General features: G+C 43.7%; 1 protein-coding gene across 11 annotated transcripts in view; it reads left to right on the plus strand.

Moving 5' to 3' along the window:
* TRAPPC10 (trafficking protein particle complex 10) overlaps nt 1-27222 on the plus strand; it is a 507189-nt gene that overhangs the window by 110964 nt on the left and 369003 nt on the right. For all 11 annotated transcript variants that reach the window (XM_033941690.1, XM_033941689.1, XM_033941691.1 and 8 more), the window contains exon 4: nt 13960-14095. In XM_033941690.1, coding sequence (XP_033797581.1) covers nt 13960-14095 — 136 coding nt within the window. The remainder of the gene's footprint in view (nt 1-13959; nt 14096-27222) is intronic.

Consider the following 27222-nt stretch of genomic DNA (forward strand, 5'->3'; position numbering starts at 1 on the left):
TCCCTCCTGCTCCAACTCAGCTCCAGGGAGCCCATTCCTCTTCCTGTGTTTCCTACTCTACTTACGCAACAGCATCAGTCTCTACTACATCCCAATCTGTCTTCGCTCCACCTGACAGCTTGGTTTCTCTCGGGCTGACCTCTCCAGAGAACCTATCTCAACCGGTCCGCCTCATTTTGGACGCGTCCAGGAAACCGGCCACTCTCCAATGTTACCATCAGAAGTGGACCAGATTTTCCTCCTGGTGTCTCCGGCATCATCAGGAACCCACCTCCTTAGCGGTGGAAACTGTCTTGGAATATTTGCTCTCTCTGTCCAACGCTGGCCTCAAAACTACCTCCATCAGAGTCCACCTCAGCGCCATCACTGCGTTTCATGAGCCTATTTTCGGAAAACCTCTCACGGCTCATCCTCTGGTTTCCAGATTCATGAGAGGCCTCTTCAACATCAAACCGCCTCTCAAGCCTCCTCCTGTCGTCTGGGACCTGAATGTGGTTCTCTCAGCTCTTATGAAACCTCCGTTTGAGCCTCTTGCCACAACTTCTCTCAGGCTTCTAACCTGGAAGGTGCTTTTCCTAATTGCCATCACCTCTGCCAGGAGGGTTAGCGAACTACATGCACTGGTTGCCGACCCACCTTTCACTGTTTTTCACCATGACAAGGTTGTTTTGCGTACCCACCCTAAATTCCTTCCCAAGGTGGTCTCAGCTTTTCACCTCAACCAGTCCATTGTGCTGCCCGTCTTCTTCCCTAAGCCTCACTCGCATCCTGGGGAACAGGCGTTGCACACGCTGGATTGTAAGCGTGCCCTTGCTTACTATCTTGATCGTACCAGAGCTCACCGAACAGCCCCTCAGCTCTTTTTGTCTTTCGACCCCAACCGTTTGGGTCGTCCTGTCTCCAAACGGACACTTTCAAATTGGCTTGCTGCCTGTATTGCTTTCTGCTACGCTCGGGCCGGTCTCTCACTGGAAGGAACTGTCACGGCCCACAGAGTCCGAGCTATGGCTGCTTCCGTGGCTTTCCTCCGCTCCACGCCCATCGAGGAAATCTGCAAGGCGGCCACTTGGTCCTCAGTTCACACGTTCACTACTCACTACTGTCTGGATGCATTCTCCAGACGGGATGGACACTTCGGCCAATCTGTGTTACAAAATTTATTTTCCTAATGGCCAACCATCCCCCCTCCCTCTTTGTTAGCTTGGAGGTCACCCATGTGTTAAGAATATGCTGCCTGCTTGTCCTGGGATAAAGCACAGTTACTTACCGTAACAGGTGTTATCCAGGGACAGCAGGCAGATATTCTTAAGTCCCACCCACCTCCCCGGGTTGGCTTCTTAGCTGGCTTATCCTAACTGGGGACCACGCACTCCTCCGTCGGGCGGGAAGGCACTCGCGCACGCGCGGTGCGGCCAACTAGAAACTTCTAGTTAAAAAGGTCCGTACCGAGGGCTCCGTCGGTGACGTCACCCATGTGTTAAGAATATCTGCCTGCTGTCCCTGGATAACACCTGTTACGGTAAGTAACTGTGCTTTAAGTATTCACCAAGTACACACTCCAGATAAACTGGTGAATATCTGGCATGAGTTGGATATAGTGATGGATTTGGATGATTGGGAAGGTATATGGATTATGTCATATAAAATCACTAGATCGGCTGCTCTATACCAATCTTATTATTTCTTGCTACACAGGGCGTATTGGACACCACGAAAGTTATCAAAATTACAACATACTGATAATACAGGCCTTTATTGGTCTTGCAAACTATCCATAGGATCTTTGAAACATATGCTTTTTGAGTGCCCTTTGCTGAAAGGCTTTTGGGCCAAGATTTGGTCTCATATTACCTCCCTGGCGGGTAATAATATCCCACTCACATATGCATGCTTGATCTCTACTATACACTCCACTCAGGATTCTTCTATGCATAAGAAGTACCACTTAATACAACTTCTTTTATTAATTGCAATCCGAATTATTTTAGCCAATTGGAAAGATTTTTCTAATGTTTCATACACTGAGTGGTGGAACACTGTTTGTTTGTATGCCCACTATGAAAGGGTTGCTGCTGAACATAATAACTCGCTCCGAAAGTTCACAAAAATGTGGGCACCGCTGTCCGGTGAAGTAGCATTTGAGTTGCCCCATGTCCGTCCTGGTGAGCCAGAATCATGAATACATGACTTGCCTTACTGTATCATCTTTTTGACATATATGACTGTATGAGCCATCTTACAATTTTTAAGTGACACACTCTAATGTTATTATGTCCTCTTATACTTGCGTGTTTCTCTTAGATCTGTACACACAGCTGATAAGCTTGTTAGTTGGATTACGTTATTATTTTTCTTTGTTCTGTTTTTGTTGATATGTCATGGACCACCTTTACAGTACTTACGATTTGTGAAGACTTTGCTATGTATATGAATGAGGTCTGTGCTTGTATTCCTATGACAAAATGCTAATAAAACTGATTGAACTTAAAAAGCTTGGCACCTATTCTGTTTCAGCTCGCAAGGTGCTCTGGATCCGACAGTGGTCTAGTGATTCATCTTCTAAGGCTACTTTAAGCCAGTTGCCCTTCAAGGATCAACTCCTTTTCGGTAAGGGTTTGAGTGACCTTGTGACAAGTGTTCAGGATCGTAAACCCAAAGCATTACCTTGGGAGTAGGTCCTGCCCTTCTGGGTGTTCAAATTTTCATCCCTTTTGGCATTCTCGCCCGTACTCAAGCCCTTCCACAGGTCATCGTTCCTCATTATTTACCAGACTGCACTTTGGCGTGTCTCGCCATTGGCAGTCTGCAGCAAGTCGACCAGCGGCTGCTGCCAAGAAACAGTTCCGATACCAGGCCCCCTCTGCGCATCTGGGAGGTGGTTGTCAGCTTTTTTGGTGGAATGGGAGGCTATCGCCTCTTGCTGGATTCTGGAGGTTCTCCGAGGTGGTTACAAGTTGGAGTTTCTCTGTCCTCTGACTGAGCATTTTCTGGATTCCCCTGCCAGCTGCCCCGAGAAGATGGTTCAGTTGCAGGCCACAATCTGCAGACTTTTGGAAATTGTGGCCATAGAACCCATGCCAGAACAAGACTCGTGCTCTGGGAGATATTCAATATACTTCACTGTTCCGAAGAAAAGATCTAACGATTGGACACAAATTCTGGACATCAAGGCTGTCAATGCAGCCCTGAAAGTCCCTCGATTCTGCATGGAGACGGTATACTCGGTGATCGCATTGATGGCACCAGGGGAGTTTCTAGCCTCCCTGGATCTAACTGAGGCAGATCTTCACATTCCCATTTTCCCGGACCACCGGAAGTACCTGCAATTCCATATTCTGGGGCAACATTTCCAGTTTGTGCCTTGCGGCACTGCCCTTTGGATTGGCAATGGCACCCCGGACCTTCACCAAAGTGATGGTGGTGGTGACGGCCCATCTGTGCTTCATGGGTGTCCTGGTTCACCCGTATCTGGACGACTTGTTGATCATAGTGCCCTCTCTGTCCAAAGGGTGTCGAGCTGTCCATCGGGTGGTTCCGTTGCTGCAAAGTCTATGTTGGGTGATTAATTTCAGAGTCACCTTGAGTCCACCCAGGATTTTGAGTACCTGTGAGTTCAGTTTCACATGGGGTCAGAACAGTGTGCCTGCCCATCAAGAGAGGTTACAGCAGGTTATCTGTGACCTGGCCACTCCGGTCCTGACGGCTTGGCAGTATCTCCAGGTTCTGAGGACCATGGTGGGATCGATCGATGTAGTTCCTGGGCCAGAGCCCGCCTGCATCCGCTGCAGGATGCCCTGCTTTTGTGCTGGAATCCACAACAGGACCCGTTACATGCACCCCTGCCCTGGATGACGGTGGCATGCAACAGTCTAGTGTGGTGGTTGCATCCTCTCTCATTGGCCCAGGGTCTTCCACTCTGGGTCTCAAACTGTGTGATCTTGTTGACAGATGTGAGTCTCAAAGGATGGGGAGCTGTTCAAGGCTGGTGGGTGCCTTCAGAGCAGAAGTGTTCGATCAATTGCCTGGAACTGTGGGTGATTCAAATGGCCCTTCTCCTCTTCGAGAGTCATCTCCTTCATCGAGCAATTTGTATGTTCTCTGAAAATGCCATGGGAATGGCTTACATCAATCGTCAGAGGGGCATGAAGAGTCCCTCTCTGAGCGTGGAAGCTTAGCTGCTCTTTTGGTGGGCGGAGAGACGCCTCGTGGTGCTTTCTGTGGCGCATGTGGCAGGAATGGACAATGTCCAAGCAGATTTTCTCAGTCCTCAGACACTGGACCCTGGAGAGTGGTCACTCTCTCAAAGAGCATTCGTTTGTATAGTGGATCATTAAGGGTGTTCCACGTTCAACCCCATGGCGACGGCAGCCAACAAGAAAGCTGATCGTTTTTTCAGTTGTCAGTGAGAGGCCGGAAGCAAAGACCTAGATGATCTGGTTCAACCCTGGCCCAGGAGGGTCTTTTTGTCTTCCTTCTGTGGCCCTTGATAGGGCATCAGTTGAGGTGCACAGTGGCCCAAGAGGGTCTTGTGATTCTGGTGGCACCCGATTAGCCAAGGCAGCCATGGAATGCCAGCTTGGTTTGGCTCCAGCAGGTTCAGGGGCTCAGGCTTCTTTGTTATCACCTTCTCACGCAGGGTCTGATTGCGATGCAAGATCCGGACTGCTTTGGTCTTACAGCATGCCTCTTGAGCATGCAGCCTTGACTGGCTGGGGCTATTCTTCAGCAGTGACAGCCACGTTGCTTCACAGCAAGCAGACGTCCACAGTGGCAGCCTGTGCGAAGGCTTAAGGTGTTACCAGGCCTTCTTTTCCATCAATTCCTTGGGTCCTGGAGTTTCTGCAAGATGGCCTGACGAAAGGTCTAGCAGTGGCTTTGCTCTGGGTACAGATTGCTGGGCTTTTAGGTATGGGCCCTCCTTCCCTGAGTCCATCCAGATGTAGTTTGTTTTCTGTGGGGAGTGTTGCATCTCAGGCCTCCCTTTCTCTTTCCCTGTCCAACCTGGATCCTTAATCTTGTTCTTCGTTCTCTTGCTCACCCTCAGTATGTGCCTTTAGAGCAAGTGTGTCTGATGGATCTCATGCTCAAAACGGTCTTCCTGTTAGCTGTTTCCTTAGCCTGCAGGGTTTCGGAGCTGCAGGCTCTCTCCTGCGTAGTTCCTTTTCTGCGGATTACAGATTCCTTGGTGATGCAGCGCATTGTTCCTTCCTTTCTTCCGAAAGTGGTTTCTGCCTTCCATGTGAATCAGGAAGTCTGGCTTTCTGCTTTGGCTTCCTCTGGTTTGCGGGAGCAGGACCGGGTGTTGCAGTCCTTGGATATTCGCAGAAGTTTATAGCGGTATCTGGCGGTCACCAACAAGTTTTGCCTCTCTGACCACCTGTTTGTCTTGGCGGATCTTGCCCGCAGTGGGAAGCCAGCTTCTATGGCTATAATTTCCAGATGGATTTGCATGGCCATTTCCACAGCTTATGTGGTGGTCGGAAAGAGGCCTCCTCTCAGGGTCCAGGCTCCTTCAACCAGAGGGGTTTTCCTCCTCTTGGGCAGTGTTGTTGGTTGTTTCTCTGGATGAGATTTGCAGGGCCGCTACCTGGTCCTCTTTCACCAAGTTTTACAGGCTCGATGTGGCTGCCAAGCAGGATGCTGCTTTTGGTGACTCTTGGCAACGGGCTCATCAGTCCCACTCTGAATTTTAGTGACTGTTCTATTATGTCCCACTGGCCCTGGAATAAAGTGGGATTGTACAAAACCGAAAGATTAGGTTCTTGCCTCTGCTAATCTTCTTTCTTGTAAATCCACACTATATTCCAGGAACCCGCGCTATACTTGTTGATTCGCCTATTGTCTGCCTTTACAAATACTGGTAAGCTGTGTTTCTGTCCAGTATTTATTAGAGTGCCATCAGAATGGGGTTAGCACTCAGTTTGGAGGGTCACTAGTTAGGGCGCCCTCTTTTGTCAGTGCATTTTGTTTCTACTTATTGTCATTCAGGTTACTGATGTTTGTTTTCCTGATTTGATTATATTCCCTTGTTGCTATTTTGCATTTATAATTGTGAGCAAAATATACTTGTCGGGGAGTGTCCCCGCACCCCTCTCTCTCTTATTCTTATCCTCTACAGATGTTCCTGACTGCTTTCAGACTGTTTGGTGAGCATGTTCAGAGAGGAGGTATGTAAGGGAGGAGGGAAAAAAGCCTCTGAAGTTTTGAGGCTTCCTACAGACCCTGGTGGGTGGAGGGAAATAACCCACTGGTCCCAGAATAAAGTGTGGATTTACAAGAAAAGTTTAGCAGAGGTAAGAACCTAATCTTTTGATTTCCCCCGGACCCCTTTTTAAAACTTGGCATATCATTGGCCACCCTCCAATCTTCAGGTACTACAGACGATTTTAGCAATAGGTTACAGATCACTAACAGCAGGCCAGCAATTTCATGTTTGAGTTCTTTTAGTACCCTGTGATGTATACCATCCAGTCCAGGTGATTTATCACTTTTTAACTTGTCAATTTGGCTTAGTACATCTTCCAGATTCACCGAGATTTCTTTCAGTTCCTCCGCATCATCACCTTGAAAGCCATTTCTGGATTGAACAAAGACTCGTAGAACCTCTACTTAGCTATTCCTCTCATTTGATCCTAACAGACTCTGAACTTCGGTTACCAAGAGAACAATTTCAAAGTGGTTAACAGACTGCATTTCCTGCTTTGCTACTGTTGGAAGGCTGTGTAACAGGACATAAGGTTAGAGCAATGGCAGCCTCAGTTGCTTTTCTCCATTCCACTCCTTTTGAAGACATCTGTAAGGTTGTCACCTGATCCTTCATACACACTTTTACGTCCCATTGTCTGGATTCTCATTCCAGATGGGACAATCTGTTCATTCAAGCAGTTCTTCAAAATTTATTTTCTGCATTAGTGCCAACTTCTCTCCATCCCTTTCACAGTAGCTAGAGAGTCCCATCTGTGAGAATATGCTTCCTGTTTGTCCTGGGATAAAGCACAGTAACTTACTTGTATCAGGTGTTATCCAGGGACAGCAGGCAATCCTCCTTCCTCTCCTAGTTGATGTCTTAGCTTTTTTGCTAAACTGATGGTCCCGCGAGCTGACATCAGGCGGGAAGGCACTCGCGCATGTGCAGCATGGGCCATCTCGAGACTTTTAAAGAGTTAAAAGTGATACTATACTTTTAGACTGTCCGTACCGGGCTTTGTGAATGACACCACCCATCTGTGAGAATATCTGCCTGCTGTCCATGGATAACACCTGTAAGTAACTGTGCTTTTCTGTAAGCACATATAACAAGATCATTGTGAACATTACTCCACCTATCAAGACTTACCAAAAAATTTAAACATTGTATGAATATACTTCCTCGTGCTACATAATTAAAAACTAATCCTTGTTTCATGATGATTAACTTTTGGGCTACAATGTATCTTTAAATAGAAAACTATCGAATAATTTTTTTCCTCAAAAAAGCATTTTATTTTTATGTTGCAATCTTTTCATTGATTGAAAAGAAGCAGCCAGAACTGCATTAGCAAACAGAATAGGAACATACCGTATATACTTGAATATAAGCTTATATTTGGGTCAGCTCCCACCCACCACCCCCTTCTGGACCTGTTATAGGCCTCTGCCGGACCTGCTGTAACACCTAGTGGTCCAACGATGGGCTGGGATAGGAGGGATTCCTCCCACCTCTTGTCCTGGCCAACTGTGCCTCCCTTTATCTCCCTCCCACCTCCTCCACATACTTTTTACAATCCTGGGTGGTCCAGCGGTGAAACAGAGCAGGAGCACAGGCCTCATGAGAACTTGTGTCAGCCAATCACGGGGCAGGAGCATGAGAAGGCTGCTTCTGCTCCGGTTCCGGTTCATCACTGGACCACTGGGGATTGTAAAAGGTATGCAGAGGAGGCAGGTGGGTGGGTAAAAAGTTTTTTCAAGTTGGTCGGGGCAGTAGGCGTGAGGGATTCCTCATGTCCCAGACCACTGCTGGCCCATCAGATCTTAATGGCAGGCCCATTGGAGACTTGCAAGGCATTGGGAGGGGGAAGGGACAGGGAGTGCAGAAGTGCTTCTATCGTCTGCATATGATCCGTTCACTTTCTAAAGTCTTCGACCAACCATCTTTAACTGTGACACGAGCCATGTTGCTCAGAAAAAAAGCAATTTTGACACAGTGGCTGGCAAATGACGCTCCGACTTACAGTCAATGGAGAACTTTGATGATCATACATGCTTCCTTGGAACCTAGACATTTTACTGATCTTGATACTGGGTTGGGTCAATGATTTACTTTGATCTGGGAACGCTTTTGGTTGTCTCTTACACCTATGGCCCGGAGTAGACTCTTAAACCTGTATTGGTGGTTTGCTTGGCTCCCTGTGTTCAGGGATTATTATGTTTCTGTTTCTGTTCTGGGGAATGGGGTGGGGTTTGTTTTTGTGCACAAATGTAAGTATTTTGATATGTTTTGCTATGGATGTTTCTATGCACGTTGAAAATGAATAAATATATTTAAACATAATTATACTAATTCATTCTCTTGTCATTTCTTGTCGCGACTATTGTAACGCCCTCTACAAGGGTATAACACAAAAAGAAATCAGGCACTTACAAATTTTGCAGAACACCTCAATTAAAAAAATATTTCAGACAAAAAAATTTGATCATGTTTCTCTTTTGAAAAAAAGCACATTGGCTACCAATCAAACATAAAATTACATACAAGAGCCTTCTATTAACCTTTAAGATAAAAAACATATAACATACCTGAATTTATCAATAATCTTCATATTCCGTATTCTCTGTACTGGTCTCTTTGCTCCGCTTCACAAAACCTCCTTGTTTTTCCATCACTGAGACATATAAACACTACGTGTCTTAGTATATTCTCAGTTACCGCCCCTTCTCTATGGAATTCCACCCCGGGTTATTTAAGAGAAGAATCAACATTAAATCATTTTAAGTCAAAATTAAAAATTTTCTTATTTAATGATGCATATGGAACTTAACTGCTCTTTTTAGGACAACAGGAAGATCTGTTTTCCCCACTGCCATTTGTTTTTTTCCCTTTGTTCTTTACTTTCAATGATTGTAGTTCTTTCCCTTATTCCATATGTTTTTATACATCATGTATTAATCACCTGAGTCATCTGTATTTGTTATTTTTAAGTATTTTATATTGTACACCACCTAGAATTTTAATTAGGCGGTTTATCAAATTTTAAATAAACTTGGAGGGGGGGTACAGGCTGCATAGCTGGACAGAAAAGGGTACTTGAATATTAACCCCCTGGTTTATATTTGTGTCAACATTTTTTCCCTTATTGGAGGGAAAAAGGTTACCTTGGTTTATATTCAGGTCGGCTTATATTCGAGTATATATGGTAATATCCAAATACAGAAGATAAACAATTATTACAACCAATTTACAGTGATACCTCGGTTTACGAGTGCACCAGTTTGCGAGTGTTTTGTATGACGAGCAAAACATTCGCAAAATCGGCGCCTCGGAAAACGAGCGTGCCTCGATTTACGAGCGCCCCCCCCCCCCGCATTCCGGCACCCCCCACCACTCGCGTCGCACCCCACCTGCCGTGATCTGGCATGCCCCAGGCACCCATCCACCTGATCACATTCCTTACCCCCATTTGGCACCGGCATTAACGCACAGGACATGCTGGTGCCGATGCCCGAAGATCTGCCTTCTTCTTTGTGCTGGGCCTTGAGCATCTGCGCATGCTCAAGGCCTTCTCGGAGAGAACGGGAACCCGAAGGCCTTGAGCATGCGCAGATGCTCAAGGCCCAGCGCGAAGAAGGCAGATCTTCGGGCACCGGCATTGGCATGTCCTGTGCGTTGGTGCCGGTGCCAAATGGGGGTAAAGAATGTGATTGGGTGGGTGGGTGCTTGGGGCATGCTGGATCATGGTGGGGGGGTATCAGATCGCAGGGGGGGGGCGCCACGAGCAGGGGGATGGTGGATCACGTGGGCGGGGGGCCTTCATGAGCGGGGGAAGCAGCGCCGCTTCTTGGGGGGGTAGAGCAGCGCCACTGGCCTCGGGGGATGGGGTGGGTGGGAACGAATCAAGCAAGTTTCCCTTAGTTCCTATGGGGAAACTCGCTTTGATAAACGAGTATTTTGGTTTACGAGCATGCTTCTGGAACGAATTATGCTCGTAAACCAAGGTTCCACTGTACTAGCACTGTAAAGCAATAACATTGCTCTCAGTTGTTTCTTAAAGCCCTCCAATAACCCCAAGGACAACCCCCCTCCCCACCTCCTGTGCATACATGAAAATGAACAATTTACACAATCCAAACAGGTTAAGGAGAATTCATTAGTCTGCTATGTGTAGCATGAGTGAGTGTGAGCTAATAGGGCTCCCAAGTTTGCTGAAATAAAAGTCCCTTGGCAGAGGAGAATGATCAGATTCATTGTTTTTCAAGCATCAATAATGTCATATTAATCTGCCACACATTCCATGAAGGAGCGCCAGGCATTATCCAAACCAAAATAATTACTTTCATTCCAGTAGTTGTCACTTTATGAAGAAAACTTTGCAGACCCTTGGGCATGGGCTTCAACGTGCAAAAATCCATGCAGGACTTACACCCTAAATGGTGAGATCCTAGCAAGGACTGTAGCTGAACGTGACTGGGGGGTGATCATTAGCGAAGACATGAAGACTGCCAATCAAGTGGAGAAAGCTTCATCCAGGGCTAGACAAATCATGGGCTGTATCCGTAGAAGTTTCGTCATCCATAAGCCTGAGGTCATAATGCCGTTGTACAGATCCATGGTGAGACCCCATCTGGAATACTGTGTACAATTCTGGAGGCCGTATTATCAAAAAGATGTGCAGAGAGTTGAGTCGGTTCAGCGAATGGCCACCAGGATGGTCTCGGGTCTCAAGGATCTCCCATATGAGGAACGACTGGGTAAGTTGCAGCTGTACTCACTCGAGGAACGCAGAGAGAGGGGAGACATGATCGAAATGTTCAAATATGTCACAGGCTATATCGAGGTGGAAGAGGATCTCTTTTTCCTTAAAGGACCCACGGCAACAAGAGGGCATCCATTGAAAATCAAGGGTGGGAAATTTCATGGCAACACCAGAAAATATTTCTTCACCGAAAGGGTGGTTGATCGCTGGAATAATCTTCCACAACAGGTAATTGAGGCCAGCAGCGTGCCAGATTTTAAGAAAAGATGGGATTGGCATGTGGGATCTCTTCATGGAGATAGTTAGGGGGTGGGCCATTAGTGTGGGCAGACTAGATGGGCCGTGGCCCTTTTCTGCCGTCATTTTCTATGTTTCTAAAGACCAGTAGCTTGTAGTTCTAGTGGCATCGAACAAATGTGATCATTTCTGTCCAAAAACTTTGTACTTTAAGGTAATGCCAAAACATGTGTCCCAACGTTGTCCAAGAGGCCTGATATTTTGAGCAAATGTCTCATTGCCAATAGGAAGCAAGATATGCTCAATGTGGTGACATATAAATTAAATTTTAATTTAATTTAATTCTTATATACCGCTAATAACCGTGAGGTTTCTAAGCAGTTTACAAAAATGAATGCATTAAAAGATACAATAAATAAAAATAAATAAGATAGGAACTTGGAAATTCCCTAACTGTTCCAAAGGCTCACAATCTAACTAAAGTACCTGAAGAGACAATTTATGAAAAATAAAGATAAAATATAAAGACAGAGATAGCGATAGAAATGAATATTCCACCAAGTAATGAATAAATAAATTTAAAGATAGAATTAAAAATAAATAAGTAAAATAAATAAAAAAATAGAGATAAAAAATAAGTATCAAGAGAAATAAAAAATATATATTTAAAGTATTCTCCCCTGCTGACTCGGGGAGCGGTGTAACTGTGATCAGGTGCCCTGCTGAAGAGGGGCTCCCGATACTGCTGCTGGTCTCGGTGAGCCGTTGGCACCGCTTCTTTTAAAGTGTTCTCCCCTGCTGGATCGGGGGAGGGGTGTAACTGTGATCAGGTGCCCTGCTGGAGAGGGGCTCCCGATACTGCTGCTGGTCTCGGTGAGCCGTCTCAATGAAAACTTTTATTGAATTTCCCATAAAGATGCCCTATCTGGGATCCTAGAACAATGTTTTATAGAAGAATGTAGTAAGTCCTCTGATTATTGTAATCTGCAACTCCTCAGACCAGTATGCCACCAGCACTTTGCAAGATGTTGGAGGTGCTGCCTTCTGGATTGCTGCATGATGACAAGTGAGAGAGACTATATGAAGAGATCCCAGAGAGTAGAATATGGAGAGGCATTCTAAATCTCCTCCTACAGTTGCTCCTTAGGCAAGGACTGCAAGTAGTGATGCAGCTGGAGATAGGCAACAAAATATCGTTGCAGGAGTCAGAATTCCTGTTGCAAGTTCACAAAGTTTCATAGTGCCAACTGCATAAATAGTGTATGCCTTTTATCTCCCAATCATCAAAAAACTTATTGTCCAGACCAGGTGAGAACTCTGGATTGTTCCAAAAGCATTTTTTAAAAAATTTAAAAATTAATTTTTTTAATTTAAAAAAATCATTGATTTTTATCCACCCTGGTAACATCTTTTATACTTTTGTTGAGTTCAGGCTCACATTTGAAAATCACTACACAAGGGCAGCATTGAGTTTTTCGTCAGAAAAGCTTATGTATCAATAAACATGAGAGCAGATCACACAACATCAAAACTCATTCAGAATGCTCCTTTATCCTTTACATTTGCAAAACCTTAAATTATTTTGATATCTTGCTTTACATCTGTATCCTTGCTAGTCATCTCTGCTTGGAATTTCATACATGCTTTCATAAGACATTATGGAGTGGGCCGATGGACCATGGTAATTAGAGGCAGTCTGCTGTCAGTTTTGTGTTTTGATGCATCAACCGAGGTAATCCTTGATACTGAAAGTTGTAGTGTAATACAAAATTACTTTTCAATGCTATGTGTTTAATTTCTGAGAATGCAGATGACATTCCAGAATCAATTACTTCCATTATAAGATGCCTGGACAAAGAATACAATGTAAATGCTTTAAAAAAATTTTAATTCATTTCCCTTTTCAGTGTTATTAATATAGCAGGTTTATATGAAACTTTAAAATTAATGTTATACACATATGATTAATAAAGAAGGTGCTATATTTTAATGTATTACCAATTAATTAAAAGGAAAATAAAGTTTTTGCAATTAATACTGAGAAAAATATAAAAGGTTTGTATAATTATTTCTCCTGTGCTTGAGTCTTTATTTTTATTCCGATAGAATTACAGAATCATGCATAATAGTATACTGAAAGCACAAGACTCCCTCTGACCTTATCCTAATGTGTATGTTCAGGACAGGCTTAGAAGACTTCCACAAAATTTGTTTTATAAAAGATGTGTTGACTTTGTTCTAAGTGCTGCATGCACTGGAAGATATGTGGAGGTCCCACTGGTCGTCTCTCTAAGTCATGGGTGGGCAATCTCTGTTCTTTAGGGCTGCAACCTAGTTGGATTTTCAGGTTTTCTCCAGTAAATATCCATATTTATTTGTATATGCTGTTACCATTTTATGCAAATAAATCTCATGCATATTCATTGGGGAAATCCTGAAAACCCAACTGGGTTGCAGTTCTTGAGGACCAAGATTGTCCACCTCTGTTCTTGGTAGGTGCAGTCCGGGATCATGGCCTAAGCAGTCATTTTTGGAGTAAACGAAGGAATATGCATGTCTCAAACTTCTGACATCTATGTATATTTTCATCCTGACGAGAGTATTCTCATTTGGTGTGGGTCCTGAGATAGCTACTGCATCTCAGAAGAGAGATAAGAGATAAAGCCACATTTATCCTCTCATTCTATATTGAATGCTCAGCTTTGTTTCTATGTAATATGTCCCTGATGTACTATTAAAGTTGAGTCCATTTTCTTCCATCTCCCCCCCACAGGTCCTATGGTCGTGCCCCCAAAATGATTCACTTGGAGTCCAACTTTGTTCAATTTAAAGAGGAGCTGCTACCAAAGGAAGGGAACAAGGCATTACTCACCTTTCCTTTTCTACATATTTATTGGACAGAATGTTGTGTGAGTATTGAGGGGATAAATAAGGCTATTAAACTAATTTTAATGTTGAATCACACTGTAAGTGGGCTAAGTGGGAATGTTTAAATGTATGGGGGTGGTGGAGGGACTGCTGGGCTAATGGGGTTGGAAGAGGATTACTAAAATTACTGTGGTAGGGACAATATACATTATAGTGCCATATGTGTGTCATTCTGGACACATGGGTTATCTCCCCATGGCCATGAGCCTCTGCAGAAGGAATAAAAAATTATTTATTTATTCAGTTTTAATTGAATTATAACATGTTACATGCCTCAGAAAACAGAAAATAGCTATTGCATAAAAAAAAATTTTAATACATGATTTTCATGGTTATATGTTTGTATTAAAAATGGTCATATAGCTAAATCCCTTATAAGCCCACTATATAAAGGGGGAGAACATTGTCAGGAAAAAGAGGCACAACAAAATTAAGAAATAATGCTAAACAATTGACGACATCTCAAATAGGACTAAATTAATTTAAACATCCTTCTTCTTTTAGCTAATCTCCCATTTCTTCCCTTGGGTCCCTAACCTGGACCTGTATCTTGCGCTTATTTTCAAGAAAAGCCTTTAATTGTTTGGGATCAAAGAAAAGATACCTATTTGATTCATATAAAATTAAACATTTACAGGGAAAACGTAAGAAGAAATGGGCTCCCAGGGATAACACCTGAGGGCACAACAACAAAAACTGCTTTCTTTTCTCTTGTGAATCCACACAGACATCGGGAAATACCCACACTTTTCCTCCCAAAACAATTTATCATTATTACGAAAATACAGCCTCATCACCCAGTCTTTGACAGACTCAAAAACAAATGTCACCAGGAGTGTAGATCTTATACTCTCTTCCTCTAAAGATGTTTCCAGTAACTGAGTGACATTTAAACTGTCCAAGGACAAATCTCCCTGGACTTGAGGTTATCTTTTTTCGCCAGAACAAAGTAAACTCTGGAAAATGGAGGCACTGTTTCCTTAGGAACCCCCAGAACTTCCATCAGATATTCCTTAAGCAGTTCAATGGGAGCTATATTCTTGGATTGAGGAAAGTTAACAAAACGTAGATTTAGCCTGTGGGTATAATTCTCCATTTTCTCAACTTTATTTCTCAGTCCCACTAACCTCTGAATAAAAGTCAGTGTGTTAGTCTTACACTCTTTAGGATCTTGCTGGGTGACCTCCATTTTTTTTCTCTAACTCTGTAAATTTCACTTCCTGGGTGGTAATTCTGGTTTTTATATCCTGCAAAGAATTATCTACCAAAACTTTGTTACCAGTAAAAATCTTCTCCAAGCGCACAACAGCATCCCAGATGGAATCGAGAGTGACATGAGCAGGTTTTACCAACGGAGATATGCTGAACTCATCAGTATTCTGCTGCTGATCCTGTTAAACAGACCTGGCATTCTCTCGGGACCGTGCACCGCCCACAGCACCTTCGATATCCAAGGGGAGCTCAAACTCTGCTCCCATACTGGTGCTCAATGCATCAGTGTCTCTTCTCAAGCCTCGAGCACTCCCCTCTGGTGATGAGAAATCCATGGGGTTTCCCTCTCCCCGCGGGCTCTTCGAGAGCTCGGTGCATGGTTCCAAGGTCGGAAGTCTATCCTCCGGGCTCAGTGTAACTTCTAGCACGGGTAAGGCTGCCTCTTTGCCAGCACCCGATTTGGGGTGCACGCCATCCAGCTCACAATCAGTCGATGATGGAAAGGGGAGTCTGAGAGGACCCAGATGGATAAGTCCTGACTTCCACTTCCACATCTAACCACTGTTTCAAAATGTACATTTTTGAAGAAAAGTTCCCCGAACTTGGAGCCTCACAGCATCCGTCCTGCTAAGATGCCATCTTGAATTTTCTCCCCCCTCCACTCTGGATTTTTTTCTAAAACCCTCCTACTTCATTGAGAGCTCTACTGCCATCTACAGTTTTACCCTTCTGCAAGCGAGCCAGAAGGAGTGTTTCTGTTCTGCTCTTTTCTTTATTTTATTCAAGTTATTTTTGGATTTTCTTTGGTTATTGGATGCTGGAAGCTTCCCTGTTTGTGGGTCCAGCTCTTCCTGCGTGGAGAAGAAGCAAACTGGTCTGCAGCTGACAGGCCAGTTTCTTATGATATCTGTTAGCCAGCCTGCAGAAGCATTTTTGGAGCTCAGGACCGTCCCTGGTTAGCGTTGCTCTCCTACTGCTTGGCAGGGGTTTGAGTGCTGGCCGTCAGGCATCCATAGGCTCAGTGGTGTCTCGCAAGGTGCCAGCTGCATATTTGCCTCCCCCCTTGTTATGCATCCATCAGTCTGTGGAGGTGGGGGCTTGGTCAGACACTGTGTCCGACTGGCAGACCGAAGATTAGTGTTGGATGTTCTGGATGAGGCAATGATTTTGTCTCCCGTTCCAGGTAATGTTCAGAGCTGAGACAGGTTGCAGCATATTGCCAGCACAGATCACAATGAATAAGGCTGTTACAGCCTGTGAGGTGAATGGGAGGGGAGGACAGAAATTCAAGTTTTCAGTGGTTTCTGCTTGTTCCCCTGTGTTCCCCTTCCCCCACAAATCCTAAATTCACCTATTTTTGACTTTTATTTCTTTGTTTTTTAAAATGATTTTTGGCAACAAAATCCTGATGGCCATCTTGGATTTTAGCCATCTTTTTTTTAAAAGTTTCTTAGAGCTCCAAAACTTCTTTGGTCTTAAACTTGTTGGGATGAAGTCCTTGGACCCTTTAAAAAAATAAAGTAATTATTATTATTATTACTCCTAATCCATGTCAGGAATGCGCAAATTGTGCGCTTCAGGAGCGTCCTTGAACCACATGCTAAAGGGAGAAAAGCACAGGAGAGAGGAGAGAGAAGTAGAGGTAGGAGACTAAGAGGAGAATCGGTGAGAGTTAGCTCTGCCCCCCCCTCAATGTCGACTACCGAAACTCCCCCTTAAAAGGGGAGGGGCCAGTGGTACAGAGTTGATCGGAGCAGGCAAGCAGGAGAGGAGAAGCAGTTGCAGAGAGAGGCAGAGGGAGAGAGAAGCTAAAGGGGAGAAAAGCACAGGAGAGAGAAGTAGAGGCAGAAGACTAAGAGGGGAATTGCCCACCCCAACGTCGACCACCGAAGCTCCCCCTTAAAAGGGGAGGGGCCAACAGCGCACAGCCGTTCGGAGCGCGTTGAAGGCAAGTGTTAAAGGCGCTCGCCTTAGCGAGAGTGCCTTTGTGAAGGACCTTGAGAAGGGACGAGCCACCGCTAAAGGAAAGCAGAAGGAGACCACAGCAGGCGCTGAGGACACAAAACGCAACCAGGCAGAGAAAGCAGGTACAGAGGACACACAACAAGGCAGACACGGAGGACACACAACCAGACAGACACAGCAGGCGCAGAGGACACAGCAGGCGCAGAGGACACAAAGCCAAGCAGACGCAGAGGACACAGCAGGCGCAGAGGACACACAGCCAGGCAGACGCAGAGGACACAGCAGGCCCAGAGGACAGCCACAGCAGACACAGAAGACATTCGCAGCAGACCGGCAAGCAGGCAGCAATGGAAGCAGCATACAGAAGCAGGATGTTGAGCTACCCAGTTTTCTGTGCCGTCTGCCATATGTATGACTACCTCCCCTCTGGGAGGTGGTCTTACATATGCACTCGATGCGGAGAGCTGGAGAGCCTGAAGAAACAAAGCAGACTTCTGGAGGGCAGAATACTGGAACTGGACACACTTCAAGCAGTGGAGGAGGAAGACAGAGATGCAGAGAACATCAAGTCAGAGGACACCATCGAGGAAGAAGTCTGAGAGCTGGAGAGGTTCATAGAGGAGCCATAAAGGGAGGCCGTGGAAAATCACCAACAACAGTGGAACTGCCACGACGAAGAAATGGGTGACACAGCAGCAAGAACAAAGGACGTGGACCTATGGCTGGAGAGATGGACATACACCAGGCACACGGACCAGCGGCTGGAAAATCAGGAAAAGATAGAGAGGACAGCAATCGTCATTGGGGACTCCATCATCATACAAGTCAACAGCCATATAGTGGGAGGAAGACTGGATCGGCTGGTGACCTAGAAGACATAGTGAGCCGCATCGAAAGGATCATTGACAGTGTGGAAGAAGAAGATACGGAGGTGGTGATCCATATGGGGACGAAGAGCATGAGTAACAGGAACTACAACAGGGAAGTACTGAAGGACTAGTTCCAGATGCTAGGAAGTAAGATGAAGACCAGAACACAGAGGATAATATTCTCGGAGATCCTGCCAGTATCCAGGGCCAACGAGAAGAGGCAAATGGAGCTGCAAGCAGTCAACGCATGGATGCGGTGCTGGTGTGAGGAAGAAGGATTCCGCTTCGTGCACAACTGGATGACGTTCTGGGGGAAGAGCAAGCTATTCAGGAAGGACGGACTCCACCTCAGCAGAGATGGAACGAGGATACTTGCAAGCAACATCAACAGAAAAGTTGAGAGGTTTTTAAACTAGGAAAAAAGGGAAAGCCGACAGTCGACACAGAGAGAGAGAGAGTCGATGGTTCGGGAACCGATATACCTGCAGGATACTGTGCAGGAATATAGAGGGAAAGACTCACCGGATCACAGGCAAGACAGATCGAAAGAGACACAAGGAGGAAGGAAATGCAAGAAAGGAACAGGCTGCAAACTCAAGTGTATGTACACAAACGCAAGGAGCCTTAGGAATAAGATGGGTGAATTAGAAGCTATGGCATAAAAAGATAACGTTGACCTCGTCGGCATCACAGAAACATGGTAGACTGAGGAAAACGTCTGGAACACTGTGCTACTGGGATACAAACTATACCACAGAGACAGAGTGGCTCAAAAATGTGGGGGCATAGCCATATACCTCAAAGAGGGAATTGAATCTACTGGAGAAAACACGGCACAACTGACAGATAAGTTCAAGTCTCCATGGGTCAAAATTCCGGGAACAAATGTACTGGAAACGGAGATCGGCATCTACTACTGATCCCCAGGGTAGTCCGAAGAAATTGATGGAGAAATAGCGGATGAGATTAAACGCAGCTGCATGGGAGGCAACACAGTTATCATGGGTGACTTTAACTATGTGAGGATAGACTAGAATCTAGGCACATCTGGCTGCGCTAGGGAGACCAAGTTCCTGGATGCTGTTTGCGATTGCTTCCTGGAACAACTTGTCAAGGAAAATACAAGAGTAAATGCAATTCTGGACTTAATTATAAATGGATCTCGAGTACCGGCACAAGATAGATGTAGAAGGGACGCTGGGAAACAGCGATCACAATATGATCCGCTTCGACCTGGACACGGGGGGAAAATTGTTCCAAAATGACAGCCACAGCACTGAACTTCCGAAAAGGGAATTACGAAGGGATAAGACTCATGGTGGGGAAGAAGATTAAGAAGAGGATAAGCACTGTAAAAACGCCAGAGCATGCTTGGTCCCTTATTTCTTATCGCTATGTTTTAGGCTTTTTTCAACCATTTCCTTACATGCTTTTACCATTTTTGCGGTACTATTCAATATCATTTACCCCCTCCCCTTTTTTTGCTTTTATTTTTCATTAGTGCAGAAGCAACGTTTCGGTTGGTTGATATAAGATCTTGTACTCTGTTGTACACCCAAAGACTCCTAAGGTATTTTCACTTTGCATTTTTTTAAAACAAGTGTCCTCCTCTGTCTTATTAAATTGGTTCTGGCTCATATGCTTTTTAATATCATAGACTTTCAACATTCTAGTTGTTTAGATTTTTAATCTATTATAGGTATTAATATTGTCCAATGGGCTTCTACACTGATGCTACCTTAAATTGTTTTAATGAACTAAGCATTGTTGATTTATTTCTTTACCATCTTTTAAAGTGACATCCATGTGTTAGATAATGTTTTTTATGTATTTTTAAGTATTTGGCTTCATAGATTTCATGGGTGAATTCAGCATTGTAGATATATTTTTGCATCATTGCTCAAAGGATTTTCATGAATCATATAGTTTTTAATGTTCCCCTTCCCCCTTTTTTATTGGTTTTAATCTATATATTGTCTATTTATTATTTTTTATTGTAACATTTATTAATTTCTTATTAAATGATTCTTGTGATTGTATATTATTGATTAATTGTATTTATTTGGTTTTACGAGTTATTTGACCTATGAATTAATGTATTAATGTTTTTTATATATATTTTTTATGGATTTTTGAGGATAGAGATATGTATATTTACATATTTTATACCTTTTAGGCAGTTTTATTTTGTGAGATGTACTTTTAGCAATGATGGATATACTTTTTACACATAGGTTAATTACAATATGATGTTTTTTATTAAAAATTATCAATTTAAAAAAATAGGGGGGCGCGCTAGCGAGCCCGATGAGCTAGGTAGCTAACTGCGTGCGCTCCGACGGTTCCGGCTCAATAACAAATCAATTAAACATCATTATCGACTTTTGCATAGTGCAAAAATATTTGCTGCGCGTCTGAATGTCTGCCGGTAAGCCCCATAAGCGCAAAAGCGCTGAGCCTCCTTCGCCGACGAAACTGGATACCGGCACGCAGGGAGACGCGGCTTCGGCGGCCATTTTAGAGGAGCTGAAAACTATCAAATAATTAATCCTGGAAACTAAACAGGACGTCGGGGATCTTAAAACGGACATCGCTGCATTGAAAAAAGAGCTCACCTCAGTACAATCGACGACAACGCTTCTGGATACTAGAACCACCGTTAATGAGACCAACATAAAATCTCTACAAAAGCAGGTGAACCGCGTGGCAGTGCTAGAGAGGGCGCTTGAAGACGCGGATAACCGCGCAAGAAGGACCAGCTTTCGACTTTTAGGTCTACCAGAAGGTCGGGAAGCTTGTGACCTGGTAGACTTCTTAGTGGTGCTGCTGCCACAGATCCTAAAGATGAATGATGACACTAAATTGGATTTTGATTCTGCCTTTCGCCTGCCACAGCCCACCGTTTTCCATAAGAAATATCCAAGACCTGTGCTGATTACACTGTTAAGACATCAGCAAGTTCTTAAAATTATGCAGCAGGCCAAATTGCATTCACCTATTACATTTGAAGGGAATAAAATTTTACTTGTTCCTGATTTGGCCAAGGAAACAGCCAAGAGAAGAAAGCTTCTGCTATCTTATAGACCTCAGCTTAAGAATCTTGGTGCCAAGTTTGGCATGCTGTACCCGGCACGTATGAGAGTTACTTTTAATAACTCCACTAAAGACTATCTTAATCCTGCAGATCTAGCTGATTTTATTGAATCGGTGAAACCCACTGATATTGACAAAACTTAGCTGATATGTCCCTGTCATGTAAAGTATTACTTACACCTTTTATTATACATGAGCTGCTCTGCTTGATGTGTGTCTGAATTACTTTTACTGCTGCTGCCTGTTGTTTTCCATGTTGTGATAATGATGCTAACTGTTCTCTCAATATTGAACTGTTGGAGCCTGCTGTTTAGGCTTATCTCACTCATCAGCTTACTGACCCATAGGATTTTACCACTGTTTAATGCAGTTTATTTTGCTATTGCAGTACATAGTGAATGTTATTCGTGCAGAGTTTGTCTTTGTATACTGTTTCAGGCGATTTATCATCACTTGTTGGTATATTGGTAATCTGATATTATTATCTTTATATGCTGACTCAATATATATCTCACTCGCAATGTATAAATGTCACTAACCTGTTTTTCCCTAAACGTGAAAGGTTTCAACAATCCAGTAAAAAGGCTTAAACTCTTACGATATAGTGAAAGGTATAGCCCTGACGTCATATTCTATCAAGAAACACACCTAAATGACGTTGAAGCATTAAAGATTGCCCCACGATGGGCGTATGCTCCTTTGTTTTCACCATCTGTGGGAAGGAAGAATGGTGTTATCACTTTAATCAGAAAACGTGCAGACCTCAAAATAATATCTTCTTCACATGATACGGACGGCAGATGGCTTCGTGTCATTTTGGAAATAGGAGGTTTTCTCATACACACCTACAATATATACGCACCAAATCAAGACTGTCCTCTGTATTTTGAAAAGAAGAAAAAAGGAAATCTCCCAAGCCCCAAGAAGGAAACTGTGATCAGGGGGAGAGACTGCCCACAGAGACGATAAGAGTGAAACACACTACTTCCTTTAAACACTACTGAGGAATAATTAAAGATAATTTGTAGAGAGCCCTCAGTCGCACAACCAACCTCCGAACTCCGGAGAACACGGCTGCCACTGGTTTGCACCTAGAAGGTGTCAACTGTGAAACATCCTAGGGCTCTCTGTGAATTTAGTGCTAAATAACACAAAAGTGCTGTAAATGCAAAAAATAAAAAACGTACACTGAAAGCAGTCTCTTCCCCTGAACCAGGGGGGCAAAAGTGCAAGTGTCCAAATTCAATCTATTGAACCCATAAGAAGGTACTTAACTTCTCTGGTAAGCAGTCAGCAAGTCACCAAACGTCCAACGGGACTCTGTTTCGGGGGAGCACTCCCCCTTCTTCAGGAACGATTGACGCGGTACAGGAGCCTGAAAATCAAAAGGCTGTTAGCAAAATTGGCAATAGTAGAAAATGGCGCTTGAACCAGAGCGGACGCCTCTGATTTAAACCTGCAGACCAGGGGGCGTAAATGGAATATCAGGTCACATGACTAACCAGGTGCGGGTCGGTAAAAAATGCAATGAACCGGACCGCAATGATTGTGAAATTAAACGCAGAAAAATAAATAAACAAAAGGAAAGAAGAAAAGCTGTAAGTTGTGACAGCAAGCAATCAAAAAGTGTGATGCCACTCAATATATTCATTGTGTCCTGAGGGGATCAATGTTTGAAGTTCATAAATCCAATACTGTTCCCTCCTTTGCAACTGAGGAAGCTTGTCACCCTGGTAGTCTGTGAAAATCTGTTCAATAACCACCCATCGCAAGTCCTGAAACGCATGTTTGAATTGTATACAGTGGGGTACCATCGGAGAAGTCATAGATTTGGTGTTGATCCGACTACGATGTTCTATCAAACGAGTTCTGATAGCCCTTTGAGTACGTCCCACGTATATCATATCACATGGGCATATGATGATATATATAACCCACTTAGATATACATGAGGTGTCTGATTTGTGAACATATTTTTTATGGGTCGTCAGGTGTTCCCACACCGTACCTATAATTGTAGTGGCACATATATCACAGCTGTTCCCGCATTTGCCATGTTGGCCCCCCTGATGGCTATTGGTACGTTCAGGATTATATCTAGAATGGACTATTCGATCAGCAATGTTCTTAGGGCGTGAATAGGCAATGCAGGGTAAATCCCGAAAATCGGGATGAAGCTGGAGAATATGCCAGTGTGTCCTGATGCTCCGGGCCACCTCAAAGGCTTGATCTGAAAACGTTAGTACACAGATGGTTTTAGTATCTGTACATGGAGGGGCCTGAGAAAGTAACAGGGATCTGTTAGCATACAGAGTCCTGTTATACGCTTGAGACAGGACCTTGTGTGGATACCCCCGTTCCCTAAATCGGGTGTACAAAACTCGGGCTTGCCTACGGAACTCACCCAAATCTGTACAAAGTCTGCGGGCGCGCAGGAATTGACTAATGGGCACAGACTGCTTGAGTTTAGTGGGATGGCAGCTAGTATAGTCCAGATAATTGTTTACCTCAACGGACTTTCTGTATAAGGTGGTGACTAAGATGTTATCATTTTTTTGGACCCAAACATCCAAAAAGGAAATTTTCTTGTGGTCAAAAGACATGGTAAATCTCAGATTGGGGTCCAAGGTGTTGAGCCAGTCCAGGAAATGATGTAATAATTCATGGGGACCCGTCCAGACGCAAAACACGTCATCAATAAATCTGAGCCATGTTTTGATGTACCGCTGCCAAACCGCTGGGTACAAGAACCGTTCTTCAAAAGCGGACACGTATAAGTTTGCGATGCTTGGAGCCACTGCAGTGCCCATGGCCACTCCATGGGTCTGGAGAAAAAATGTTGCATCAAATTGAAAATAATTACGATAAAGAACCAACTCGGCCAACTGAATGAGCAAATCTGCTCGGATTCGTTCATGGTGAACCTCCTGCATAAAAAGTCTGGAAATCAATTCGAAAGCAGCTGATTGTGGAATGTTAGAGTATAAAGACTCCAAATCGAAAGTCACCAAAACATCAGAATCTTTTATGTCAGTAAATTGAGAAATGATTGACAAAAAATGTGTAGTGTCTTTAAGGTAAGATCTAGCATTAGCGACCAGGGGTTTTAGGAACCAATCAATGAACTTAGAGAGTGGTTCCAAAGCGGTGCCTCTCAGGGACACAATAGGTCTCCCAGGAGGAGGTGAAATGTTTTTATGAACTTTGGGAACGATGTAAACTCGTTTGATAGAACATCGTAGTCGGATCAACACCAAATCTATGACTTCTCCGATGGTACCCCACTGTATACAATTCAAACATGCGTTTCAGGATTTGCGATGGGTGGTTATTGAACAGATTTTCACAGACTACCAGGGTGACAAGCTTCCTCAGTTGCAAAGGAGGGAACAGTATTGGATTTATGAACTTCAAACATTGATCCCCTCAGGACACAATGAATATATTGAGTGGCATCACACTTTTTGATTGCTTGCTGTCGCAACTTACAGCTTTTCTTCTTTCCTTTTGTTTATTTATTTTTCTGCATTTAATTTCACAATCAATGCGGTCCGGTTCATTGCATTTTTTACCGACCCGCACCTGGTTAGTCATGTGACCTGATATTCCATTTACGCCCCCTGGTCTGCAGGTTTAAATCAGAGGCGTCCGCTCTGGTTCAAGCGCCATTTTCTACTATTGCCAATTTTGCTAACAGCCTTTTGATTTTCAGGCTCCTGTACCGCGTCAGTCGTTCCTGAAGAAGGGGGAGTGCTCCCCCGAAACGGAGTCCCGTTGGACGTTTGGTGAATTGCTGACTGCTTACCAGAGAAGTTAAGTACCTTCTTATGGGTTCAATAGATTGAATTTGGACACTTGCACTTTTGCCCCCCTGGTTCAGGGGAAGAGACTGCTTTCAGTGTACGTTTTTTATTTTTTGCACTTACAGCACTTTTGTGTTATTTAGCACTAAATTCACAGAGAGCCCTAGGATGTTTCACAGTTGACACCTTCTAGGTGCAAACCAGTGGCAGCCGTGTTATCCGGAGTTCGGAGGTTGGTTGTGCGACTGAGGGCTCTCTTCAAATTATCTTTAATTATTCCCCAGTAGTGTTTAAAGGAAGTAGTGTGTTTCACTCTTATCGTCTCTGTGGGCAGTCTCTCCCCCTGATCACAGTTTCCTTCTTCGGGCTTGGGAGATTTCCTTTTTTCTAGTTTTGTCAGCTCCCATTTTTCGGGTTTTCCTTAGACTCTGTATTTTGAAACATTGGCTGATGACATTAGTGGTAACGCTTCCCATCCAATCATAATGGGTGGTGACTTCAATTTGATTCTGCATACTGAGAAGGATAGGAAATCTAAGTCTGTTTACAGGAAAACTAAAGCTTGACACTGTTTACAAGACTTGTTGTATCAACTGAAATTAGTAGATCCATGGAGATTGCAACACCAAAATGACGAAGCATTCACATTTTTCTCACCACCTCATGCGTCCTATTCAAGAATTGATTTCTTTCTACTTAGCTACTCTTTATTGAATAAAGTAGAATCTACTGACATCCAACCTCTATCTGTGTCGGACCATTCTTCTATTACACTAACTTTAAAAGATGTCACTCCCCCGAAACCACCAAGCTTATGGAGGTTCAATTCGTCTCTATTGCAAGATTCAGCTTTCAAGGAACACATTGTTAAGCACATCACTGATTATTTTATAACCAACAAAGTAGAAGAGACTTCATGGCAGACCACATGGGACGCATTTAAATCATATATTAGAGGGATAATAATCTCATACGTGGCTAAGAAAAAATCAACTAAAAGCATTGGAAGTACAAATGTCGTCCTTGGAATCCTGCCTCATAGCTGATCTTTCTAATATCAAACTCCAAGCTGACTTAAATAAATTACGTTATGAATATAATCTACAACTAAGTTCTGCTGCTGCATCTGAGGTGTTGATCCAGGCTTCACACTATTACGATACATCTAATAAGGCTGGTCATCAACTAGCACAATACCTAAAACTGAAACTGGAAAAAACGGCTATACTAGCCATTAAAACGGATAACGACGAGCTTATAACTTCAGATAAAGAAATCTGCAACCGGTTTCATTGCTTCTATCGTGATCTTTACACATCAGAGAATCCTGCTGTAACATCTATAGAAACGTATCTTAATAATATTGTTGCGCCTAAATTAGATGAACAGGATGTTGAGTTATTATCTGCCCCCCTGGACTTAGACAATCTTAAAGATGCATTGAACTCCATGGCCAAACACAAAGCCCCTGGACCGGACGGCTTCCCTGTGGAGTTCTACCTGTCCTTTCAGGACACGATTTTGCCATTTCTACTATCTTACTTGAATCATCTGATCAGTAAAGGGGAGGCAATGGGTTCGTTTACGGAAGCCATGATTATTGTCTTACAAAACCTGACAAAGACCCATTACTTGTGGCCAATTACAGGCCTTTATCATTGATAAATATAGATGCCAAGCTATATGCGAAAATACTGGCTTCTAGGCTGCAGCTTGTTCTGCCAAAGTTAATTCACACTGATCAAAATGGATTTATGAAAGGACGACTTGCCAGTGATAACTCCAGATTATTCTCTCACATCATATCACAAACATCAACCTCGGCCTCACCCTATGTGACCATTGCTTTGGATGTGGAAAAAGCATTTGATAGGGTGGAATGGTCATTTCTGTTCCAGGTCTTAACTTGGTTTGGCTTTAAAGATTCATTTCTTCAAATGATAAAAGTTTTATACTCTCATCCATCAACGAGACTTTGTATCAACAACGTTCTGTCAGAAAAATTTTATCCGTCCAGGGGCACGAGGCAGGGATGTCCCCTCTCACCATTGCTGTTCAATCTAGCGTTGGAGCCTCTATTGATTGACATTCGCTCTAATGCTTCCATTCAGGGATTTCAACTTTCCGACTTGAATTTTAAATTGACAGCATACACGGACGATGTAC

This window comes from Geotrypetes seraphini, chromosome 4 (assembly GCF_902459505.1).
Source record: "Geotrypetes seraphini chromosome 4, aGeoSer1.1, whole genome shotgun sequence".
NCBI classification, from domain to species: Eukaryota; Metazoa; Chordata; class Amphibia; order Gymnophiona; family Dermophiidae; genus Geotrypetes; species Geotrypetes seraphini.